Source organism: Aricia agestis, chromosome 16, assembly GCF_905147365.1.
Source record: "Aricia agestis chromosome 16, ilAriAges1.1, whole genome shotgun sequence".
In the NCBI taxonomy this organism is placed as follows: domain Eukaryota; kingdom Metazoa; phylum Arthropoda; class Insecta; order Lepidoptera; family Lycaenidae; genus Aricia; species Aricia agestis.
Genome location: NC_056421.1, coordinates 4,734,557 through 4,759,980, shown reverse-complemented (window position 1 = coordinate 4,759,980; position 25,424 = coordinate 4,734,557). Strand labels below are relative to the sequence as shown.

Below are 25,424 nucleotides of genomic sequence, written 5' to 3'. Positions count from 1 at the left end.
GAGGAAGGCTTATATTTATATATCATAATCATTTGTTTTACAGATTCCCTCAAGATCCTCTAATAAGAGGAAAATGGCTGAAATTAATTGGGCGTGTTGGTTGGAATCCCAAGAAAAATTCAACAATATGTAGCAAACATTTCATTAAAAATTTTTAAAGAAAAAGTAGAATAAATACTATTTTGGTTAAAGGAGCTATCCCAACTTTATTTGTGTCAGTAAGTTTTACATACTGTTGCACTTGTTACTGAAGCAATTATTAAAAATAAGCAATTATAAGCAATTATTGCTTTTTAGTTCATTTAAGATTATACCTAAGTGAACTAAATAGTATTAAATAATCCTTATTCTGTACTCAATCTTCATAATTTTGAAGTCGGTACCAGTCCTAAGTATATAAGTTGTAGTTATACCTATTCTGTCAGAGAACTGGCGATTAGGTTAGCTGGTACCGATTGCAAAATAATGAAAATTGAGAACAGAATTAATACTGAGTACAGAATAAGAATTGTCATTACCTCCTGTCCTGTCTAGACTCCTCCTGTTTGGAAGTCAGTTAAAAATAATTATAATAAAAAATATTATGATATTTTATGATATGTATTTAATTTAAGAATAAAATATAATATACTATGTGTGTTGTTTACTTTCAACGTTTACTTTCAATGTAAGGACTGATTTACCAGATAGATTTTACCTGAGTAATAAATAAGTAACTTTATAATGTGTTATGTGTATATTATTTACCCCTAATAAGAACCTCATGTCATAACATATCCGACGATTGAAAAATCATTCCAAAAGAAAATGTGTATCTACTTTTCAATCGTCACCTTTTTTTGCCAATTAAAATTTATGATACCTAATTTGAAATATAAATCTGTCAAAGTTGCATATTATTTATTTCTTATAGAAACTCAGGTAAAATAACTCGAACGGACTATACTATCGATAGCAAAATACTATACTATCGATAGTAAAATATACATCACTAGCACACGCACACATTGACAGATCGAAAATGGTCACGCATTTTTGGGTTGTCAGGTGGTCTTTACGACAGTATATATTAAGTCTATGGTACCTATTATATTTCTCTATGGTTTGGTTATGTCGTTATTTTGTGACATATTTTGTGCTTTCTTCTTCCCTCACCTCAAATGCCTCAAATACATTCAATTATTTTTTATAATATAATATCATAGTTCAATCATCAAAAATTAGAATTTAGCAACCAAGTTTGAAAGTTACAGGCATGTCTGCAAGGATTTCTCGTCCTATGGCGTTGGGACGTACACGACTGGCGAATTTAGATGATGTCCCCGTCATAATGAAATTAGTCACTACCCCCATGGCTTTGAATTTTAATATCGACTCTACGAAAGCCATAGAATATCTCATGTAAGTTTGTTTTGATATATAACATACTTGGGCAACGAAGTATCTATACTCTATAGCAGGGGTCACCAAATGGCGGACCGCGGTCCGCATCCGGACCGCCGACCCATGATTGTGTGCGGATCAAGCATTTTCGAAGATGAACTACATTAATAATAAATATTCGTCTCGACTTTACTGATGATGATGAACATCTCCAGGATTTAATGTCAATAGCTGGCACCATCCAAACTTCAGAGAGATAATTAGCTACAAAAATTATCATTTTTCTCATTGTAGTCAAGTAAATAAATACTTTTGTAAATTCCGTAATAGGGATGATGACAAGGTCAAAGATTAGCGAATTTTGTTAATAAAATAAAGAAATCACGGTAAAAAATAAGCGTTCCCAAAATTTCAGCTTGATAGCATTTGTATTTTTTTGTTATGCGCCTTCAAAGTTGGATATTCGAGTCATTTTTTTTTTCAATTTAATTTCTTAATATTTGTATACAATTCGATAACTTATGCAATTTAAAGCAACTTTTGTTATGAAACCACTTTCATAAAAGCAATATTTAATATACCTGTCGAACAAAGTTGTCTTCCCATGCGTACAAACTACGAAATACTGACGTCATACTTTCGTAGCACTTTGTATGGAGCGTTTCGGACAGGTCTTTTTTATGAGATATTTGAATTGTCATATCTTGGTGAATTTTTAAGCTATCAGAGTCATTTTTTCTACGATGTTTCTATTTTTTAAGTGTCTTTCAATTACCGATAAGAAAAAAAAAATAGTCATCATGCCTATTACCTGTTTATTTATTTTTTTAATGTGCGGACCGCGAAGGTTATTTCATTCCATAATATGGACCCCGAGCGAAACCAATTGGTCACCCCTGCTCTAATTATAGTCCAGTCGCCAGATAGAGGGACTTGGAATATGGTTACGACTTGCCTCACTCGCGCACGGTTTAGGTTAGGTTAGGGGCAAGGGGCAGCTTATACCTGTTTCGAGAAGATGTTCGGTTATCGGTCTGATATATTTAAATTGGAAACAAAAAATCATGAAAATTGACTTTTAACTAGTGTCCGACCGAAGGTCTATTTTTGGCCGAAGCCGAAGCCGATTAATCGGCAATTGCTACAACCTTCGGCCGAAGCCGAAGGTTTATAATCTTCTATCTTCTTCTTTATTATTTCACAAATAACAATAATTAGACCAATCAATCAGTCTTTGTTTTACTCGACTATACCAAAACTAGAGTAATAAATAAAATAAACAAATACTAACTTCTTAATAAATAATTAAATGATTTATTATGATGTTAGTGTTTGTTAATTGTATTTGACAGTGACTCCCAGTGGCCTCTGCATACACGATCGGTCCGTCGCTCTCCACCAGTCACGACTCACTCAGTCTTTCGTTCAATTTCGACGGTTGCTCGGACCTTCGGCAAAGCTTCGGCTTCGGCCGGGTTTTAGGGCCGAAGCCGAAGGTTTCGCCGAAGGTGGCCGAAGCCGAAGCCGAAGCTTCGGTCGGACACTACTTTTAACAAGTAATTATTAGTTTGATTATGACACCAAATATTTTGCGTGTTACCTTATACCTACTACCTAGTAGGTATAAGGTAACACGTTTTTAACTCCCACTTGCCAGGAAAAATTACGTTTATTTTATCTTTTAGCCCTCTCTGCCCCTACCTGGGTACGCCCATGATGGGTATAGGTATAGGTACGTTTTTCTAGCCTAGTAGACAAATAGTGGTGTCTCTTCAAAATTTTGTGTATCCGGTAACCAGTGTCGGATTTATATTTTTTATCAGAGTAGGAGTTAGGACCTAGGACACTTTATTTCCGCCGCCCTATGTTCAGAATCCCCTAGGACGCGGTCGCTGCCACTCCCCTATAAGGACGCTCGCGCTGCCGCCCCCTACAGTCGCGCCTAGGCCACAGCCTACACCAGTAACCCGACTACAGTGTGCAAGGCTCTATTATAAATTTTATTTACTTATCTATTCCAAACTATTTTATAGATATATTTTGTACAGGTAGCCAATATTTTAAATGTCACTATTTTCAGTGAACATAGTATACTGTCGATTTGCCAGCTCGACGCTAATGGAAAGATTGTGGGATTCCTGGCGACCAAAGACTACCCTCCCGTCCCTGCGGTAAGGCCCGCGTGTTGGGAGGACTTTGTATGGAGTAAATACAAGTAAATAACTTACTCTATATAATATACTTAGAAGACGCTCGCAACTCTGTTGCGTCAAAATTAATTTATCGCATGGGAGCCGTGCATTTTACGGGGTAAAACTAAAAAGTATCCTAGTATGTCCTTTCTCGAGACTGAAACTATCTGTCATCAATCACCATACCAAATTTCAGTGTGTCCGTCTGTTTGTCTGCCTGTTATCTCTTCACGCCCAAACAGCTGAACAGATTTTGCTGAAATTTGGTAGGTATTGAGATACTTTCGAGTCCCGGGAAAGGATATAATATGAAAAGTTTCATCCTGGAAAAATGTACGGTTCCCGCGCGATAAACGAATTATGGCGCAACGGAGTTGCGGGCGTCATCTGGTACCTAACTAGTTGTTTATATTGTTGAATTAGAACGTCTTCTAATTTTCAAAATATAATATTTATGTTACCTAACAGCTAACTACTTGTTTTATAGAGCAGTAGACCTCAACGCCAGGAACACTTTGTTCCTCCACTTATTGTGCTTCGAACCCGTGTATGGACGGGACGTAGTCGACAGAATGCTAAAGTCCCTGTACATGTATGATCCCTACTTGATGTATGTAGCTATGATGAAGCCATTTCCTGATCATCAGGGTAAGTTTTGGAGAGAGAGCTGACGAATTGACTAGTTTAACATTGGATCTTGCCATTGTGTTTCAAGTCATAGTAACTTCTTCGACTTATCAGACAAGGACAGTACATTTTGTAGTACCCATTATACGGTTAAGCGACCAGCAAGTTTTTTTATATAAAATAAGGGGCAAACGAGCAAACGTGTCACCTGATGGAAAGCAATCTACCGTCGCCCATGGACACTCGCAACATTTAGTATGTGGACTTGGGTTCTTTGTCGACTTTTAAGGGGCTGCTTCACCCATGTATTAGGCATTTAAAAACAAAATCTAACTTACCTAGCTCGTTTTTGCATGCAATTTTAAGCAAAAAATTCTTAGCGGGCCCCTAGACGAGCAATTTTATTGCGCATTATTATTGACCATCGCATGCCTCCAATCTAATTGTTCAATAAACTGTTCAATAAAATTTAAGCGTGGTATTGCACAATACAATTGATCGTCTAGGGACTGGCTTATAAATTCTAACCACTGAGCCACAAACTTTGCCACTGTGGGTCATTGTGAAATCAAAGACTGTTTTCTTGAAATTTTTAGTACTGTACGCCGGTCAAGCACGATGCGAGGCGTCTTTCAAGAAGACTCTGTCGTTGGAGAGGGGTGTGTCTTGTGATCGTCTGCCGACGCTCTGGATAGCGGACAGAAAGGATGTATGTCCGAGACTGAAAATACGGAGAGCTGTGTGAGTATAATATGTCTTTATACATTTGCCTAGATATTAGTCCAGGCCATTTAGCCGAAACTTTTTCGTTTTCGCTTCGTCATAGAATCGCCGATCAAAATGTATGGAATTGACATAAGACGAGTCAAACGTTAACGTCATATTAGCGAACGCTTATGTCAATTCCATACATTTTCATCGGCGATTCTATAAAGGGTGTCACAGACAGAGCAGGTAATGTTACATATATCCCGGGATGTATGGCTTTAAATTATATTAATGTATCACACACACACAACAGGTAATGTAATGTATTTTTCCCTACATTTCAATGCTAAACGCCCCGCTTGACGCACTTTTCAGCTGCTAAGGTGTTACACAGGCTGTTCTTATTTTTAAAGTTGTACCTAATACTATGGCCACTCGAGTTACTTGCTATTAGATTTACTAATAGTTCATCAGAAGATGATTCGGATTGTAATTGTGATGCGCGCATTGTTACATATTGTGCCAAAAACAGAACGATGTGGATTGAAGATATTTGATTGAAAATATAGGTTCTGGGGAACAGGCTGCCTGCAGTACCTGCTGTGAAGTGCTGTGCTAAGGTGGCAAGTGGCAACACAGTGTGTATCTGTCTATCATACACATATAATATAATCACATAATTTTTTGAACATCCTATGAAGAGAAGAGATGTATAGTAATATACAGAAATATATTGAGATGTATTGAGATGTATTGAGATGTATTTAGATGTATCAAAATATAAATGCATATTTTCATATAGCTCTGTATCTTAAGATACGAAGAGGTAAAAATATACATTATAGCTGTTGTGTGTGGTCTCCTGACGATTTCTATAGAAATATGTATCGAGATGTATCGTGCTATAATATACATCTTCACATTAGCTGCTCTGTCTGTGACACCCTTAATGAAGCGAAAACGAAAAGATTTTGGCTCACCCCCCAGGCCATTTAGCCGAAACTTTTTCGTTTTCGCTTCGTTATAGAATCGCCAATCAAAATGTATGGAATTGACATAAGACGAGTCGAATATCAACGTCATATTAACGAACGCTTATGTCAATTCCATACCTAACATCGGCGATTCTATAACGAAGCGAAAACGAAAAGATTTTGGCTCACCCCCTGGATTTTTAAATAGGCCGTATAGGTCGCAGCCTAGGGGCGGCAGTGTCTTAGGGGGGCGGCAGATAACGTATATGGGCCGGCGGAAATAAAGTGGCCTACACTTAAAAAACATATAATTTAGCCATGCTCGATATAGCTGCTTTCTTGTAACTTGAAGCACGATTGAAAAAATGATACTTTTGGCATATGACGCAAAGACGCATGATGCAAAGACGACAAAAGAATCGCTTATTTATGGCACATGACGTGTACAGTGTTTACTAATATTTACAAACGAGGTGTTTGATCACTGATCAGTGACGTAAGGGACCTATCAGACAGAGAGCGGTCATGCTGTTAGTTTTGCGTTACCTATTTGTGATGTATTACGTTACATAGATATACTTACACAGGAGCCAGGAGGCGTTCTGACCGACCGCTCGAACGCAGAACCCTTGAACGCATGATTGCTCTCTGTTTGATAGGTTCTAAGTACCAATAGCGGGACTCTCTACGTGCGCACCGCCCCACCCACTCCTAACTTCACCAAAGACACTTTAAATCGAACACTGCTCATTCTCCTTACATTTTGTCGAGCGATCACTAAATAATTTTGACATCCATACTTCCATACTTATTATAAATATGCGAAAGTGTGTCTGTCTGTCTGTTACCTCTTTACGCCCATACCGCTGAACCGATTTTGTTGAAATTAGGTATAGTCTCTGTAAAGGACATACCTACGATACCTTTATGCCGGAAAAAGGTAGGGTTCCCGCGCAATAAACGATTTTTGGCGCAACGGAGTTGCGGGTATCATATTTGTTGTTACATTTTACAGGGAAGAAGACAACGACGACATAATACCTATAATAGAGCGGCACTCGGCGGCGCTGCGCGAGCTGTACGGCGACTTCTACGTCAGCGAGATCATATCGCGGCACCCCGAGTCGCGGAGACTCATGCTGGTGTGTGAGGTCAGTGACCCGCGACAAGTGTCGCATGCAGTTTCTATTCAGTCGTGCTAGTTGCTGATACCAGTATAGTCCCCGGTACCGGTACCAGTCTGTCCCCGTGCTAAGCACCTGAAGGACTTGTGTTGGGTACCAGACAACGGAAATATATTTAATACTTTTATACTATACATAATATATTTAAGTTTTTTATTATAATTATGATACACATATTTAATACACATCCATGACCCAGGAACACTGAAAAACTTTTTGTCCCGTCGGCGGGATTTAAACGCGCGACCCCCGGCTTGGGCTGCCACACACTCTACCCATTGAGCCACAGAGGTCGTCATATTTTGAAAAACGAGTAGCAATAAAATAACCAAGACGTTTATTGATAGGCAATGTATTGATGTTTACGTCTAGTTTAAACTATTTGTCAACGCAGAAAAGTTTGGACTTTGGAACTACATAATTTTATTGTTATACTAGCTGTCCCGGTCCCGTTGTTTTGCCATAAAATGATTTTCCCTGTTTTCCTGCTTTTCTCTTGAATTTTTTTCTGAATTTTTTTTCTATAGACCTCACGGAGCCCGAGAACTTTCCAACGAATGCAAAACCGTGGAAATCGGTTCATGCGTTCTGGAGTTATAGCGTCAGGAAGGAAAACCCGACTTATTTTTATATATTAGATTATTTTATTATTATATAATACTAGCTGTCCCGGTGAACTTCGTGTCACAGGTCACTTTAAAACCTTCCCTGGACTTCTACGAATATTTCAAGACTAAAATCAGCCCAATCCGTTCAGCCGTTCTCGAGTTTTGCGCTTAGCAACACATTCAGCGACTCATTTTTATATTATAGATATATTATGTTTATAGGACAAGGAATTGGCGGTGGGTGTGTTGTGTCTCAACACGCAAATAAACTATGAGTCTCTAGAGGAGAACTATGAACTGTCGCCTTACAACGGCCTGAGGAAGAGCGACACTTGTAATGTTTTTTATTCTAAACGGTAAGAAACATTTTTAGGAGTCAAGGATAAAAGATAAGAGAACTTTAGTAGATGTCGTTTCTAAGATTCCGTACCCAAAGGGTCAAAACGGGACCCTATTACTAAGACTTCGATGTCTGTCCGTCTGTGTATCCCTCTGTCTGTCTGTCTGTCTCCAGGCTGTATCTCAAGAACCGCTACTGCTAGACTTCTGAATGTAGAATAGTGTATTATAATATAGAGAGTTAAAGACAGATCTCGTATACGTCTTTTGACCTTTATTGCCAAGGAATAAGGTCACAAAGTGGTAAAACAGATCTATCTTTGACTGTACTTTTGAAAGTATAATTAACCTTCTAAAATATCGTTCTAGTGAAGAGCCAGATTTTTCGTTTGAAGGAAAAGTCAAATATAAACGTCGTAACAGAACTGTGAGTTTCAATACATTACAGAATTATCTTACTTAGTTTTTTACTGAATTAGTTCTCTCACCTCTCGAGACCCCCGTACACGGTACAGAAGCTCCGCGATCCCCCAGGGGGTCGACCCGCAGGTTCAAAAACACTGATCTAAATAGATAGTTTACACATTAAATATTAAATTGCATTAAAAACATTATGTTTTTATAGATGAAGAAACGCATATCTAAAGTTGATTTGAAAGAAGAACTAAAAGTGCCAGAGTACACAGCGAGTTTTTTGGACGATGATGATACAATAGAGTATGACATAGTCAATATCGACAGTGCCTTGCTTAGTGCAGCTTTTAGTGACGAAAATAATTTAATGTAAGACATTATTTTATATTACTACGAGTCTTTTAACGCCTCCGTGGTCTAGTGGTATAGAGCGCGGCTCTTGACTCGGAGGACGTGGGTTCGATTCCCGCGTTGGAGACATGTTATTTTCCAAGTTTGATTAGGACAATGCAGGCTGATCACCTGATTGTCTGACAAGTAAGATGATCCATGCGTTAGATGGGCATGTAAAAAGTCGGTCCTGCGCCTGATCTCTCGTCAGTCGTGTCGGTCTTCCGTCCCTCTGGGTTATGAGAGTAATGGAATAGAGAGTGCTCTTGTGTACTGCGCACACACTTGGGCACTATAAAATTACTCCTGCGGCCGGTTTGATTGAAACCAGGCCAGCTAGGTTTCAATGAAACCGGCCACTGTCACCGAAACCGGTTTGGGAGCTATTTTTTATTATTTACTACGAGTATTATTATCCACAAAGTAAGTAGCTTAACGTACTTACCTATTCAGTGCTAAATTCATATTTTTTATGAGAGTAGGCCACTGCCCACTTTATTTCTGCCGCCCCATGTACGAAATCTACTGCCCCCTAGGATGCTGCCGCCCCTAAGCCAAGCCCTATTTATCCTATCGTAAAAAATAAAAAAATCTTTTTTTTTCAATTGGTAACTAACACTTAATATGCTTTGCGTTACTTAGCCAAAATGAACAGTGGACCCCTTTAGACAATGAGAGCCAAACTCTACCTAGAGTTAGGAAGTCGGCTTCGGGCAAAACGCAAAAGGAAAAATCCAGTAAGTGACAAGTGCCTTAATTATGAATAGAAAGAATTCGATTGTTATGTAGGATTTTAGACTCTAGCAGGTTTAATTTTTTATGCTAGTTTACCATTTTTCTTGCATTTTTTAACACTTTTATTTCACGTTTACCAACTTTCTTGCAATTTTACCAAAATTTCTTGCACGTTTCCCAACTTTTCTTGCAATTTCACTTCTTGCACGTTTACCAAAATTTCTTGCAATTTTACCAACTTTTCTTGCGCGTTTACTAACTTTTTTTGCAAATTTACCAAAGACAATCATTTGTTATAGGTCACCCCATATATCCAGATCCTCGCCTTCAGTACCCCGAACCAAAGCGTTATGTTGGCGAACCGAACGCATTTCTACTGGAACTGTTTGCTATGCATCCTGACTACGATGAAAGGTGGGACTAAAATAGTTGTTTGCTCCATTCTCTGTTTAGGTCGCGCAAAAATTATTCAAATTAAAATACCATTAATACGCCCCTCTTCTATTTATCTTATTATATGCTAAGAATACATACCTACAGGTCCTACACTGACAAGACGATCAATTTTATTGCCCAGTATTACGAATTGTGCAATATTATTGACGGTTTAGGTTCAATATTGAACACTTATTGTAAAAAAAATCAATAAAATATTGTTTAATATTATTGTAGGGTTAGGGGCTGTCTAAGTGAAATATTTCCACGAGACCTTGTTGCAATCGCCAACCTAAAATATTCGTCTCGCTAATCAATATGCATATATTGCATATTAAATTAAACTTATTTAACTGTTAATCAGACACGGTTTCGCCCTCCTGGAAGTGGCGTTTGAGATGTTCCCTGATCGTGACTACTGCGTCGTCGCCGTACCATCTTCGCACCCAATATTGCCAATATTGGAACATTTTACTGTGAGTCACATTTGTAGCCTTAGAAACAAAATATGGGACCAATAGTGTTAAAGATTTTAGCGTCGCTGGCATGGACGTACCAAGGAAGGGGTGGGGGCAGGGGGGGGCGGCAGCTGCCCCCCCCCTGGATCATGTTGACGTCCCTACGAAGTATCTTATCTATAAAAATTAAAAATTAAGAAAATTAATTTTTGTCATTTGTTTGCAATACTATATTTTTACAACTAAAAATCATTAATTTGTTATTCTTTATAAACACCTAGCTTATAAAAAATCTGATTGCCCCTCCAGACCTGGGTACGCCCATGGTCGCTGGCTTTCATTAGAACTATGAGCGACGTGTTTGTACAGGGTGGCACAAAATAAAATGATAATACCTTAGGGTGTGTAATGTCACATACACATCTGCTGTGTATGTGATATTACACATGTCTCTTACATAGATTTTACTCTGAAAGTAACACTGAAAAAGTATATTTTTATTTGTATCTATTCAAGCGCCTGGACGTCATGATCTAATACTACTCCTAAGTAATTTTAAAGGATTAGAATGTCGCTTTGGTCCGGTAATAATTATTCATTCTGGATTTCTTTGTTTAAGTTGGTAGCACCTCTCAAATTTCGGAAGCAGTTCGTGAAAGATTCACTATTTGTTGCTCACGTCAATAGCGTCAAAGGGTAAGTTTAAAATGTTATACGTTTTACGTAAGTAAGTACTCGAAAGACCTTAATACATCTTGCAATGTAGTGGCATAAAGTAGGAAAAGGATTGTATACTGAAAACCTAACGTAGCGATTATACGTTTTAGGTAAGTAAGTACTCGAAAGATCATAATACATCATACAATGTAGTAGCATAAAGCAGGGATTAGGAAAAGGATTGTATACTGAAAACCTAACATAGCGATTATACGTTTTACGCAAGTAAGTACTCGAAAGATCTTAATATATCTTATAATAATATAGTAGTATAAGCTGAAATGGATCTGACTTTCAGTGACCTCAGAGTCCGTCGCGCCGAATCATTTGACGTAGACAACGTAGACCGTATTCTACATCAACTCGGCAACAAGTCTAATGCTATGAGCCTCTTCCACCGCAGTATAACATCGAGTTTGCTATCTCCCCTACTCCTCTTGAGCCAAAACCAACCGGTTGGGTTGGTTATAGTAGGGTAAGTGTAATTATACAAGTTACGCTCAAAGACCGAAATCAGATTCAGAAATCAGATCAGATTACCTTATATAAAAAATAAAAAAACAAACAATAACACGTTGCGCCAGACAGACATACAGTAATAATATTAGCACGGATATTATGGAACTATGGATATTTTCAAATAATTATTAAAAACACGTTATGCAGTGATTTAGTAAAAGAAAAAATATTGTGTAGTACGCGTGGTAATTTAAATATATATTTAAATATATTCCATACCTATGGACGTATAATCAATCAAGAACAAATCAAGAAAAACGAATAGCATATCAGCCACAACACGAATTTCGCGTTATGGTCTTTTTGTGATTGCCAGAACGCGTCGTGGCCGTTTTCATTAGAGCCACGACGCGAAATTTCGCGTCGTGGCTGTTTCTCTGTGACCACAACGCGTTGTGAGCTATTTTTTCGCTCACTGAGCGATTTCGGTATTTGAGCGTAACATACATAATAATATTATGTTTTGTTTATTATCATAAATTTAATATACCTAGCGGAATAGAGAAACAAATGCCTGAGCAAGAGAGATCACTATCAGCCCAGGTAGCACAAATGCTATGTCAGATTTGGCTTATATCGTTTTTGGTCATATTGCAGTGATGTAGCGGTGATTTACATTAGAAAGAGCCAAATAGCGCCATATTACATAGCCAACAAAATTTTTTCATTAAAAGCTGTGTAAAATTACGCTGTAGACGTCTATATAGCGTTTTTACACAGCTATCATATGGAAGCTCCCAATACAGTAATTTCTAGCCAAGTAAGTCCCATCTATACAGCTTTTCGCAAATAACTTCTAGTTATTAATATAGCCTAGAAGCTATTAATATTTGCTGACCGCCATATAATTCACCTTTCATGACTGTTTTTTTATGAATGCTGAGTAATTTGCTTTGAGCAATTTACTGCTGCTTTGAGCAATTGCTTTGAGCAATTTGAGCAATTACTATATTAATAACTTCTTTTCATTTCTTATGAATGCTGAGTAATTTGCTTCAAAGCAAATTACTCAGCATTCATAAGAAAAACAGTCATGAAAGGTGAATTATATGCTAGCTCACTTATTATACTCCTTTTCATACCGTTATCTATAGTTTTTTTTATAAACGTTACTGCTTCAAAGCAGTAACGTTACGATATTTGAAGAGACCTTTAATTGGTTTTGATGGAGTGCAATCTATCAAAATTTTTGCTTATTTCATTACCAATAGCAATTTAGAGGTATCTTACAGATCTAAAAAAAGTGAACTACATCGTTTTCAGTCTCGAATTAGCTTCGAAAAAAAAACGATGTAGTTCGCTTCTTCACTTTTTGCAATTTAAGTCGCATCGCCATATTTTTTGACATTCTTATTTTATGAATTATCGATTACGTTTAATTTCGGTTACGCCTAATAATAACTTGTTTTTAAAAGTGGTTTTTGTTAACCGAATAGGTATTTAGACTTTTAGGAAACTTAATTTCAGCTTTTAGTGACAAATAAAAAATAAAATATTTAAAATATGTTTTAATTATTAATACAATTTATTAAACAATCGAAAATTAGAAGCGCATTAAAATTTACTTATAATTCATAGATACATTAACAGTAAAACTTAATTTGCATATAAAATTAGGCTCATATTATGGGCGAGTAACAATTTTCATAAAATATGTGTATTACGTCAATGTTTTAAAAATCATTTAATTCTGTAGTCGCCATATTATATTTATAGTCGTGTGATATTTCTGATTTTTATTATCTATGTTTTTTGGTAACGTGAAAGCGACCTAAATGACAAAAACTTCTTAGCAAAGCTACTTACATCGTTTCTATATAGTAATAATTTGCTATATAAAGTGTGCCCAATTTGGTCATATAGAGCTAGAGAGTAGAAGCTTATACTTATATCAATTTTTCATAGCAAATGGCGATGTAAAAAACGTGCCCACAGACGCTACTCAGCAATTTTGTGCTACCTGGAAGTAACACTGCGTGGTAAAAAGAGACGTGTGATACATGACATTAGCAATCTTTTTTTGACGTCCAGTCGACACGTGCCGCACGTTGACAATTTAATCTCATAGAATTCATGTTCAGTCATGCTTGTGTAAGTGTACATACGTACACATATTTTTCACACAGATGAGAACCAATTTCGGTTTCGTTTGACAGCTCGAGATTGTTGCTCTATTCCGCTAAGTATATTAACTTTATGGTTTATTATACTTCCAATCACAGTCATACTTAAGGTTTACCCAAAAAAGTGTGGTTGTGGGTGTTGCTATCTCGTGTCACACATTGTGCGCGATGGCAATAATATTATCGTACGTAAAGAAAAATACAAGAAGGTATTAAGTAATGTTTAGTTTACTAAAGTGTACTCGGTGATTAGAGGCGGTAGCAGTTATTGACAGGGGGTCAACGATCACTACCGCCTCGATTCGCCTATATTTTCAGCGAATTGCTTAAAGTGATTTAGATCTCAAACAATAATATTATAATATTCATTGTATCTTTTGATGTAAGTATTCAATTCTAAATAACAAAGCGATTGTTTTATTTTAAGACCACTTCAAGATTCTTCAATCAGAATAACGTATGATCTGGAAACCGAACTGCGCAGACAAGGTACCGATGGAATGGTTGGTTGCTAAATATAATATTCATTATCTTGTGTTGTGCTTGTTTTTGTCACATAATATTTTTAAATGCAATTATAAAGAATTTATAAGGGTGGGTTGCACCAACTTACTTTAGCTATAACTGTAACTATAAATTTAACTATAACTACAATGCAAAATGTCAAATCTTTGGTTAAAGTCAAAAATAGACGCCATATTTAACCATAAACTTGAGCTCGACAAGGCTTTGAATGAACGTGGCGAAAAAAGGAACTAACGCTGTCATCATATAAAAACGCAATTTTTGACAGTTCTCCTTTACCAGCAGCGCCCCCGCCCACGTTCATTTCAAGCCTTGTCGGACCAGCTGTCATCTGTCAAATTCTGTGGTCAAAGTTAAGGTTAAAGTTAGCCTTAACTATTTTAACCATAACTTTAACTTTAACCACACCTCTGGTGCATGTTGCAACCCACCCTTAATAATTATCCTGGATACTAATATTATTATAAATGCGAAAGTTTTAGCAAAACCGTTGAACGTGATAATATGTTAGATAATATAATATAATACCATATTTATCTGTTTTGCAAAAACTTTTGTTTTGCTTTTACCAACATTATTAAATTGTACGAAAAAGAGACAGACTACAATTCAATACGAATATCTCTCTATTAGATCCTAGTGGGAGTAATGTCCCCAGTACTGGAGGCTCACACGCGATGGTATCTGAGGGAGATATTTCGGCATTCGCAATACAAAACTCTGTTCTGGACTTGTTCGCCATCGCAGAAACAGGACTCTGTAAATGTTTTTTTATTCTTTTTTTTAAATAGTGAAAGGCTTGTGAAAGGTGTTCTTTACGTTGAGATTTCGGCTTTGAGGTTGAGATTATACAGGGTGTACCAAAAATAAGTGATAATACTTTAGGGTGTGTACGTGTTCCTTGTAGAGAGTTCACTGTGAAAGTAGCAGCGCTGAAAGACCAAAAAAATTTTTCACTTTTGTATGGGGAAACTCGTGACGCTCGGGCCCTTGCCCATACAAAAGTTAAAAAAAAAATCGTCTTTCAGAGCTGCCACTTTCACAGTGAACTCTCTACAAGGAACACGTACACACCCTAAAGTATTATCACTTATTTTTGTTACACACTGTATATATAACTGTCTGAGAAAATTGGTGGAAATTCATATCCAGGCTGAAAATAGAACTCTACATCAATTTAATAAAAGTTGAAAATGAAAAAAAAATATTATAGTGTACCCGGCGAGTCGAGGCAGTAGCGGTCATTTTCCTCTTTGGCTTAGGAGCTATATGAAGATGTTTAAACTGTATTCAGGTAACTTAAGAAAAAAGTTGACCTCTTATAAAGACACAGGTATTATTATTGATTCATCGGAGAACCTCTTGGTAACTCTTTGAATGAAAATCTCCAACATTTTATGAGTTGTGATATTATACTTCATACTCTAGTCCGGTCAGCGAATGACTCAAACGGGGGTATAGAGTGCGTGAGCGGGAACCTAAGCGATTTCTACTGGAACATATTCAGGGTAATTAGGGACAAAACATGCTAAAAGTCCTGACCTCTAGTAGCTCAGTAAACAAAGTAGTTGCAGAATACGTGAGCGGGATCACGTTGTATACTGAGCTACTCAGTTCACACCGAGCAAATATGCAAAATACGACATCACCCTTAGACTGGCCATAGACGTACCGCAAGTTGCAGTCGGGAGCGACTGCTCTAGAGCGTTGCGTTGCTTGCACCGACCGCTCAAGAACTACTCGATCCGTCATCCGTGTATATGAATTTAGTATGAAAACTGCAGATCGCCGTGCGGCAACCGCATTTTGCAGTTGATTTCGACTGCAAGATGCGGTCCGTCTTTTTCTTCCGTCGGTTCCGACTTTTCATTTTTCATTAAGGGTCTGCAAGGTAATCTCATATCCTTGGCCAGTCACATGATACCTGTTCGGCCAAGACGATACACTCCCAACATGATAGACCCAGAAAATAAACTTGACGAAAAAATAAAGCCAACGTAAGTTTTTATTTTTATTTATTTTGGTTCCTTAATTCAAAAACAAATTATGTATTCTGTACTATCTTTATAATTACTTAAATTATGAAAAACGTTGTATGAAAAGGTCAATTTTTCTATTAATTCTTTATTAACAGGCACGTAGTAATAAAACTAAGAAGCTAATCCCAGTAAATTTTCTTGAAGCCCTAAGTAAATAATCCCTTTTGTTTAGTGCACCATTCGCGTTGTGGTACGTGGAAAGACCAATGACTAGTTTACCCAAAATCACAGTCAATACCAGTATTGTGGTAGTTGGAGCGAGTGGTGCTGGTCTATCCTTTCTAGAGACCCTGCTTTTGGGGTATGTTGTAGCACTTATTTCCTCGTAAGTTGAAACTAACTAGTTTCTTTGACCTTTTGACCGCAGTGCATCCTAAGTCTTCTTAAGCCAACAGATGGCGATGTGCGATTGAAACTTTAATCGAATACTACAAAAGATGGCGCTGCAGACACCAAAATTAGTAAAAACATGTAGCGTTTAGCTTGTAATTTAAATACATTATTTTAATCTTAATTTTTGCCCAAAAATATTCATAGGCAAACTGCTTGGAAGATAGGTAATTTAGTCGGGTCCTGTCAATCGACAATCGCTACACTGCTTACGTTGACATGACCCGACCAAAGTTCACAATCACTATCATAGGTAGATATAAAATATAGATTCATCAATTTTCTAACAATACACCCTTCTCCAGGCCAAAAGCTTCGTACCTCCTCTTCACAAATATCACTCTGGTATCGGAGTATGCTCTACCGGCGGTCGCAGAAGTAGACCGGGCTGCCAAGACCTGCGTCCCTCGTCGTAGTGGCTATCCAGATAGTTACGTCAAGAAACTACCCCTACTTTACTATATTGATGTTATAGCCGAGAGTATGGTGAAAATAGACAGGTAATTACAAGAAATGATCAAATTAAATTTGTTGATGTTGATACTCGTAGTTATTATTATTACGATTAGTACGATTAAGAAGAAAAAATTATAATTTTAACATGTGAAGACGAAGTCAACGTTTGTAACGGAATAGTTGTAATAATTCATGTTTTGGGTGTTTTTAATAATATTATATTAAGAAGGTAGCATTTAATAAAAACAGAAATTGAAATAATCATTCTTAACAGGAAAAATAAATGTATCTACCTAAATGACGGTGGAGTAAAATACTACGATGATCTAGTACTAACATGTGGAAAAAAATTTCAACAGCCCAACTATTCTGATAAACCGGAAGTAAAAGACTACGTGTAAGTTAAATCAAAATCTTAAAATGTAACCAGATATTTATTTACCAACCAACTGAACAACAAATTTTCACCAGCAGAACATCATAATATTGTCCATTGAAAAGAGAATACTAACAATAGTTACCTATCTATAGATTAAAATATGACTTCCGAAGGCATTAATTAGAAGATCATACATTTTATGATGTCAGAAAACCGTACACTTGCAAAAATCCTGATTTCTTTATTTCCTATTCAGAAATCCAAAACTTTGTAACCGTATTTCAATGGGTGATCCAAGATACAAGCCAGACGATGTGATTCCTCCTTCGGTCTTGTATGAGAATGTCATGATCATCAACTCGCGCTACGAGGCTCATGTTTGTTTGAATAGGCTTTTGCAGATGATCGATGATGATAGTGAGTCTTTTATCAGTTGCATACTGGGGTTATAATTCAATTTCAACACAAAATTAAAACATTCTATCATTGATTTCTAGAAACGTTTTAGATATCATTTAGAGAACAATAGTTCTACTTTGTCCAAAACTGGACCAAAATATAATAGAACGTATTTTACGTTCCTTTTGCATGATTAATTAATCTTTTTCCTTTCTAGAATTTTAACATATCCATATATAATCAAAAAGTTTCTACTACTTAGTATAATAAATAAATAAAGATACTTTATTTATTAATTATTGATTTAATTTATTTTTTGTTCTTGTAGAAGACTCAACTTTTGCATTATCTCCGGACAATCCTGTAGTAGTTTACGGTGATTGCTTAGATGTATACTCCTGTTTAGCTGCTCTCATAGAAATTGGAGTATCGCCATCAAACATAGTATTTGTGGAACCATTTCCAGCTGAAGACAATTCGTCCATGAGGATTAACTGCTTTAATAATGAAAAGGTTAATATTTTTCTACATTTACTTATATCTTTCGTTGTTTACTGATAAATTGATTCACAATAATAATTAAGCAAATCATTCATATTTTATTATGGTTGTTCATAATAATAATATATCCCTTGTTCATTTACATTGTGCACTTTGTACGCTAGTACTTAATTACGATTTTCGAAACTTTTAAAATAACATTTTCTAGGTTGATGGTAGAGTTCAAGAAATGATAGTACAACTAGGTATAAAGGTCCATCGAAAATGCTACCTTTACAACTGGACTCCGAATGAATCACGAGTGGATGTACTGTGGTTAAGAACTTTTATGCACGTGAAGAAGCTACCGTGTTTTGCTCTTTTCTATTATGGATTCAGGGCAATGGATTTAAGGGCTTTTAAAGGTTGGTAAATTCAAACTTGTGTCTGATCTGAAATAGGTTATCAACATTGTCTAGCTATGTGCTAACCGCAGACAAGAGTTGGTAGTTCAATTTAATGTTGGGATGAAAATTGAAATTTAATAAGCTGAACAAATGTACCGCTCCAAATTATTTGATGAATGGTATTTTGATAGGAAAATAGGATTATCTCATAGAATAATATCTTCTGCAGCTATAAACGAATGCGGTTTAGTATACAACGATGGTATAGTTGTTGGTACGGAGTTTGATACTAACGATCCCAATATATTCGCGGCTGGTTCATGCACCAAGTACTCACAGAGACTTCTGACTACTCTCCACCAGAGGGACTATTCCTCTAAGGACGTGGGTGAAGCGGTGAGTTATAATTTAGTTACTAAATCTTAAGCTTTTCTTCATTTTTTAAAGTCTGTCCTTATTTTATTGAGTTTCTGTAGATATTTCTTTTCTTGATTGACAAGTGTAAAATATAGGAAAGGGAAATTAGTTTTACCTTTTTTTTTTTAATATTGTGGTAAATTATTAAAAAGAAGGTGATTTGATTTCTTCTTTTTTGTGTCATTTTGTATTTTGTATTATTTTAAATTTTTTGCATTTGATTTAATTAACAGTTGGGATATTTTTATCTAAAACGTTTGGATCCTTTTATCACGGATTGTAATCAAAACATCGACAAGAATAGCAATCCTAAAACTAGCTTCGCGTGAGTTATTTGCTTTATTTATAGTTTTTTTTACTTTATACGTTTCGTATCTTCTGCTCGGTTGATATTTGATGTTTTCCTTCCTTCTGCATTATTAATTCTACTTGTTTATTTTCGTAAATCTATTTTTTTTATAGTATGTCTTATATTTTATTATAATACGAATTATTTTCTTTTTCTTTAAAGATGGGAACCAGTAATGACGTTTCGGTCTCCAATAGTTCAGTCAGCGACTCTGCCTGGTCCTCTATATTATATGACGGTACAGAAACCGGGAAGAAAGATACCAAATGCAATTAAAGCACTTTTACCTAATCAGGTAGATTTCTCAGATATTGTTTTTCAATAGCATTTTATTTATTATCCTTTATGTTTAAAATAAAACTACCGTACTATAGCTCATCTAAGCACATTGGTATACGTAATTAGTTTACGAAGTATATGTATACATACATTGAATTATTTCAGGGTCCTGCTCTAGAAACTAACAAAAATGGAAACTACTTTCAAATACAACTCAATGCCTTATACTGTATCGAATCTTTATGTTGTTTATCAAAGGAGCCTTTTCCAAAAGATGCCTTCTGTCAGCTCTATGGCCATCATGAAGCTCGCTTCAAAAGGCTGATGTATAGATATAGAGTGAGACGATTAATTAAAATAATAATTACTATAATTATAAAACCCATTTCTACAAAATAAACAGATTTTATTGTGTACCTGAGTTCTATTCCTTTTTGAATGCAGTTTCGCTACTTGTAGATCCAGTCCATTTCATATTAACAAATTCCAAAATAATGTTCGCATAAAATCTCAAACACAGGGAAGTAACGTTTCCTGAGAACACCATTTGTAGTTTTAATAGGAAATGGACTGGATCAGAGTTCTGCTGCTGTATTAAACTATAAAAATAACTAAATCATTATTCCAGGCAAAAGAAATAGACGATTTCTACGAATATTTCACTCAGCCGTGGACAACGGCACTTTATCAAGAACCAATACAGCAAGTGTTCGACTATCTTGATGATAAAGTAGGAGATGAGGTAAGAATTTGTGAATGCTTAACATTAACTCTTTACTATGCAACTACATTAGTTTGACACAGAGTTCATAGATAGCGTTGAACATTTGTTTAATCGCGCTTGCGTTAATTCAACGTTTTTATTCACACCACTTTACTTTTATTGCAATAGAGGTCTCTGTTCATCGCCATCTTAAAAGAACTGTTAGTTTCTTTGAAGGTACGAGAGTATATTGAAAAGGAGTTCGGAGATTTGTTCATAGAGGGCATGCCAGACTCTGCAGTTGATAATGTCACTCGTTTGGATGTAAGTTTATACTTCTCTTTTCTAAAATCATCTGTAAAATACTAAAGTATTCGTGAGTGTCTTATGTCATAACTTAGTGCAATTTATAAACTGATTTTTTCATTAGATGTGCGAAAATAAAGTTATTTCGATCTAGATAGAATATTCTAGCTGTAGTTTTGTCTTATTGAATATAATTTAACTTTTTCAAGGATTACGAAAGACAGGAGGAGTTACGTAAAGAGGCGTACAATGTCTGGATCGCTACTAGTGGGGATAATTTTGTATGGAAGATTTTGTCGAGATATTTTCATGAAAACACTCTCAGTCATCCGTACTACGCTAAACCGGACCCGTCTTTACTTTGAAATTATTAGTATACCCACATAAGACCAAATAAACAACAGAGTTTTGTAAACTACGAACTAAGGCCTCTTACACACTGCGACTTTTAACAGCGATTTGCGCGTTTTTGAAACGCGCGATAGCATCGCGACACCAGCAATTTTTGTATCGATGCTGTCGCGCTTTAGTATCGATACAGTTACATCGACACACACGCGCGACACCATAGATTTTGCATTGATTTTGCTTCATCATCGCGACAGCATCGTTACTGTATCGATGCGCAAGTGTGTAAAGGTGGATCATTTGCGACTGCATCGATGCTGCATCGTGACAGCATCGCGACTGCTTGGCTGATAAAATTCGCAGTGTGTAAGGCGCCTAAGGTCAAGTAAGTCCAAACACACACATATACACGTGTAAAGCAACTACGATACAGTTTGTAAGACTACGCTATAATTTATAAAGGTGGCTTTCCGATCCTTGCCGCAAGTGAGCGCAAATGACAAAACTTTAAATGAAATACCTCTTTGAAATATTATTTGAATATTATTTTTGGTTTAATTTTCTACCGACATTGGTTAAGCGACCCACGCCGCCGCTGCTTTGTAGTGGCATAGAGCAAAATGAAATCTATAGCCCTTTTCATAAAGTGGATTTTTAAAATTTATGCCAGTTACAGTCGATTGCCGCGAGGATTGGAAGGTCACCTTAAGATAAACAGCTGTCGTGGGTGGATAAAAGCCGGCCAGACTTTTTGATTCTATCTGTCTTTTTATTTGCTCTGATCGACTCACCTTCTAATGTGTAATTATTTTATTACAGAATATAATATTATAATTTGATTTTTATTGTTTCTTTTTGATCTTTTTAATGCACAGACGGAACTTTTTAACTTTTTTTTTTTTTTTTTTTATGAAATAAGGGGGCAAACGAGCAAACGGATCACCTGATGGAAAGCAACTTCCGTCGCCCATGGACACTCGCAACATCAGAAGAGCTGCATGTGCGTTGCCGGCCTTTTAAGAGGGAATAGGGTAATAGGGGAGGGTAGGGAAGGGAAGGGAATAGGGGAGGGTAGGAAAGGGAATAGGGTAGGGGATTGGGCCTCCGGTAAACTCACTCACTCGGCGAAACACAGCGCAAGCGCTGTTTCACGCCGGTTTTCTGTGAGAACGTGGTATTTATCCGGTCGAGCCGGCCCATTCGTGCCGAAGCATGACTCTCCCACGTATAAAACTTTTAAATTGAGGTCTTCAAAATATAAATTAACATGTAGAGTTTACATGCTTTTATGTTTTTTTTATTTCAATAATACGATTTATTTAAATGGGAATATTTAAGAACAAACCAAATACAAGGTATAATCAAAACAAGAGCACATTTTAGACAGTTTATTAATTTTACACATGTTTATTATTTAGACAAGTTCACTTAAATTATATTTACATAGAATGCACAATATGGCCGCTGGGGCCGAACGATTTTTGGAAATCCTACGCTTTATGTACAAAAGTCAAACAATACACTTTTGTGGATCGTGCATATTTATTAAATCTACGTTATAAAAATCCAAACATGACTAGTATTTAGGTATGGAAATAAATATAACAACAAAATATTGATATCATAACTAGTTTTTGACTTCTCTTATTCTACCAATCTTGGTTATCGGATCAAATTATTGTTAGCTAATAAATAATTATTATAATATTATTAAACAAGATATAGTACATTCTTCTGAATTTGAAGGCTTAATTGCGGTCAACATCTAATTTGCAGAATGCTAAGCATGAAAGCGCAAATAAGGGCGAAGCCACATTGCTTCGTTGGATTACCGCAGCGGCGTTGCTGTGACATTTTACGAAAATAATATTATAGTTGTGTCTAGACTCCAGCGCCCGCCCACGTCATACTTTTTGTAAGACAGATAAATATAAATACTTATATAAAATAATTAGGCACGATTAAAATTTTAAATTACTTCAGTCGGCACTATTGCAAACAGAATCTGTGGCTCAGTGGTGAGCGCGTTGGTAGCTAAAGCCGGGGGTCGCGGGTTCGAATCCCGCCGACGGAACAAAAAGTTTTCTATATTCCCGGGTCTGGATGTGTATTAAATATGTGTATGATATAATAAAAATCTTAAATATATGTATAGTATAAAAGTATTAAATATATTTCCGTTGTCTGGTACCTGTAAAACAAGTCCTTTAGGTACTTAGCACGGGTCCAGACTGACGTGGTGCGAAGCGTCCATAGATTAAAAAAAATTAAAAATATTTTTTATTTATAAGAAGTCGTGAACTATTAAAGGTTGTATTGAGCGGTATGCCGTATGAAGTGAATTCTTTGCACTGTCGTCCGTCACTGTCATATATTGTGTTGATGTGCGTTGCCGCAACGCAGTCCATTCTGACGACTAACGCATTGAAGCAGTATGGCTTAACTCTAACGGCCTATACTTAAGTGCCTCTTGAAATTAAGCTGGGTTCTTTTGAATCACAAGCTTTTTATAAAAAGCCAGCACATGATGTAAGACTTAAGAACCTTTTAATTATTGAAGCGTTTGAATGTCCGTTAGCAATTTATTCTGATCAAGCACTGTCTTAACCAAAATCTAATTAAGCTTTTTAGCATTTTGCAAATTTGATATTCCGATGTTCTAACATGGCATTATAATGAGGATTTTGACGAATGAAAATGACTTTGGCCTCTTAATTAATTATATTAATTTGTCTAAAATAACATAGTGTGGGACGGTGGAGTAAGACGGGGTAGCTAAGGTCCAGAGCATAATAACTTTTGTCACAATATCAACAAGGGATATTATGGTTTGAAGCTTTTGTATCTCATCTTAACTCAGCATTCCCTATCTATGAAATGGTACAATGTCGTTGAGCCGTTATAACACCTTAAAATATCATGCAAACTGTCGTATTTACACTGTAGAGCCTGAGTGACTATAAGTTTTTCTCTATAAGATCCTTAATCCATGGTATCGGGTAGTTTTAGAGCACAGAAAATTAAGCTCTAAGTTGATTAATATTAGAGTTGAAAATCGAACACATGAGTGTTGATTTTTTTATGGATGATGTATGGTAAACGTTATAGCACTCAGTTCAAATTCACATATTATTACTTAACAAAATACATGGAATTCTTAAATCTACACCAGATAGCTGTACAATATGACTAGCAATACACGAAATACATTTAAAACATACCATTCGGTAAATTATAAATCTATTTTGTACCTATACAATAAATAATATACTCCTTTCCGCACAAGTCAATAATTTCCTTTGAAATAATGATCTCGCAAATATGTTTTAAAATAAGACTATTTTCAGATGATTTTGTATGCACGAAACTGATGATTTTGTATTTATTAATTACTATCTATTTTATTAATTTAGTAAATTTTGCTTATATTTTAAGATAAAAATTTCTGGGTAAGTAACAGTGGTAACTAATAATATTACGTTAACTCATAAAAAGTTGTTTCTTTAAATAATTTCTCATAATATAGGATGTCTTGCAAACACAGTTTTTGATACAAAACAACACGATGCATTGTCATTGAAAATATAGTCTACGAAATGTTATTCGATTAATTAAAATTCATTTATAGTTAATTTTAGTTCGTAGCAAACATTTCAACTCGGAAGTAGTAAAACTAAAAATCTATTTTTTACCGCATTTTTTCTTTTTATTGCAATCTCAAATAATTTTTGATTATATTCTATGAGTTTTCTTAACTCTCTCTAGATGGTGTCGAGCCTAGCATTAGGTTTTTATGCTGAAACAAACTTTTAGGTAAAGTATCTTAGACGAGAATTCTTCAAATTAAATATTAATTTCTTTATTTTTAAACTGACAATGATGCTAAAATGATTCTCAAGCTGCCCCAAACGCGCACGCAATGTATCATTAGACAGGCTGAGAATCATCCAAGATTAAGGGCCTGGTTCACCACTTACTGATAAGTGCTGGATAGGCTATCCACAACTTATCTGATCGATACTATATACTCTATCTGTCAGATAAGTTGTGGATAGGCTATTCAGCACTTATCGGTAAGTGGTGAAACAGGCCCTTAAGGTGCGCGTCCACCGGATCAAAATCAGATCGTACACAGCGGTTG

At 36.0% G+C, this 25,424-nt stretch overlaps 1 protein-coding gene across 1 annotated transcript; it reads left to right on the top strand.

Annotated features, from left to right (window-relative positions):
* Nucleotides 1–1,221: 1,221 nt before the first annotated feature.
* On the top strand, nucleotides 1,222–21,388 carry LOC121735109 (cilia- and flagella-associated protein 61-like). The gene is made up of 29 exons (XM_042125812.1): nucleotides 1,222–1,401; nucleotides 3,464–3,598; nucleotides 4,063–4,223; nucleotides 4,799–4,943; nucleotides 6,900–7,035; nucleotides 7,899–8,032; nucleotides 8,385–8,442; nucleotides 8,641–8,798; nucleotides 9,462–9,556; nucleotides 9,854–9,968; nucleotides 10,354–10,465; nucleotides 11,067–11,143; nucleotides 11,463–11,639; nucleotides 14,234–14,309; nucleotides 14,965–15,090; nucleotides 16,213–16,328; nucleotides 16,543–16,671; nucleotides 17,066–17,260; nucleotides 17,491–17,613; nucleotides 17,852–18,012; nucleotides 18,323–18,507; nucleotides 18,704–18,899; nucleotides 19,111–19,277; nucleotides 19,532–19,623; nucleotides 19,810–19,942; nucleotides 20,092–20,265; nucleotides 20,555–20,668; nucleotides 20,867–20,953; nucleotides 21,145–21,388. The coding sequence occupies exons 1-29, from the start codon at nucleotides 1,256–1,258 to the stop codon at nucleotides 21,298–21,300; spliced, it is 3,879 nt and encodes a 1,292-aa protein (XP_041981746.1). The 5' UTR covers nucleotides 1,222–1,255; the 3' UTR covers nucleotides 21,301–21,388.
* Nucleotides 21,389–25,424: the final 4,036 nt, after the last annotated feature.

Excerpts from the sequence above, each read along its gene's own strand:
- LOC121735109 (XM_042125812.1), top strand. The coding sequence starts at position 1,256 with ATGTCTGCAAGGATTTCTCGTCCTATGGCGTTGGGACGTACACGACTG. Across the intron at positions 8,799-9,461 it reads AGTGACGAAAATAATTTAAT|CCAAAATGAACAGTGGACCC; the intron begins GTAAGACATTAT and ends TGCGTTACTTAG. Across the intron at positions 11,144-11,462 it reads CACGTCAATAGCGTCAAAGG|TGACCTCAGAGTCCGTCGCG; the intron begins GTAAGTTTAAAA and ends TCTGACTTTCAG.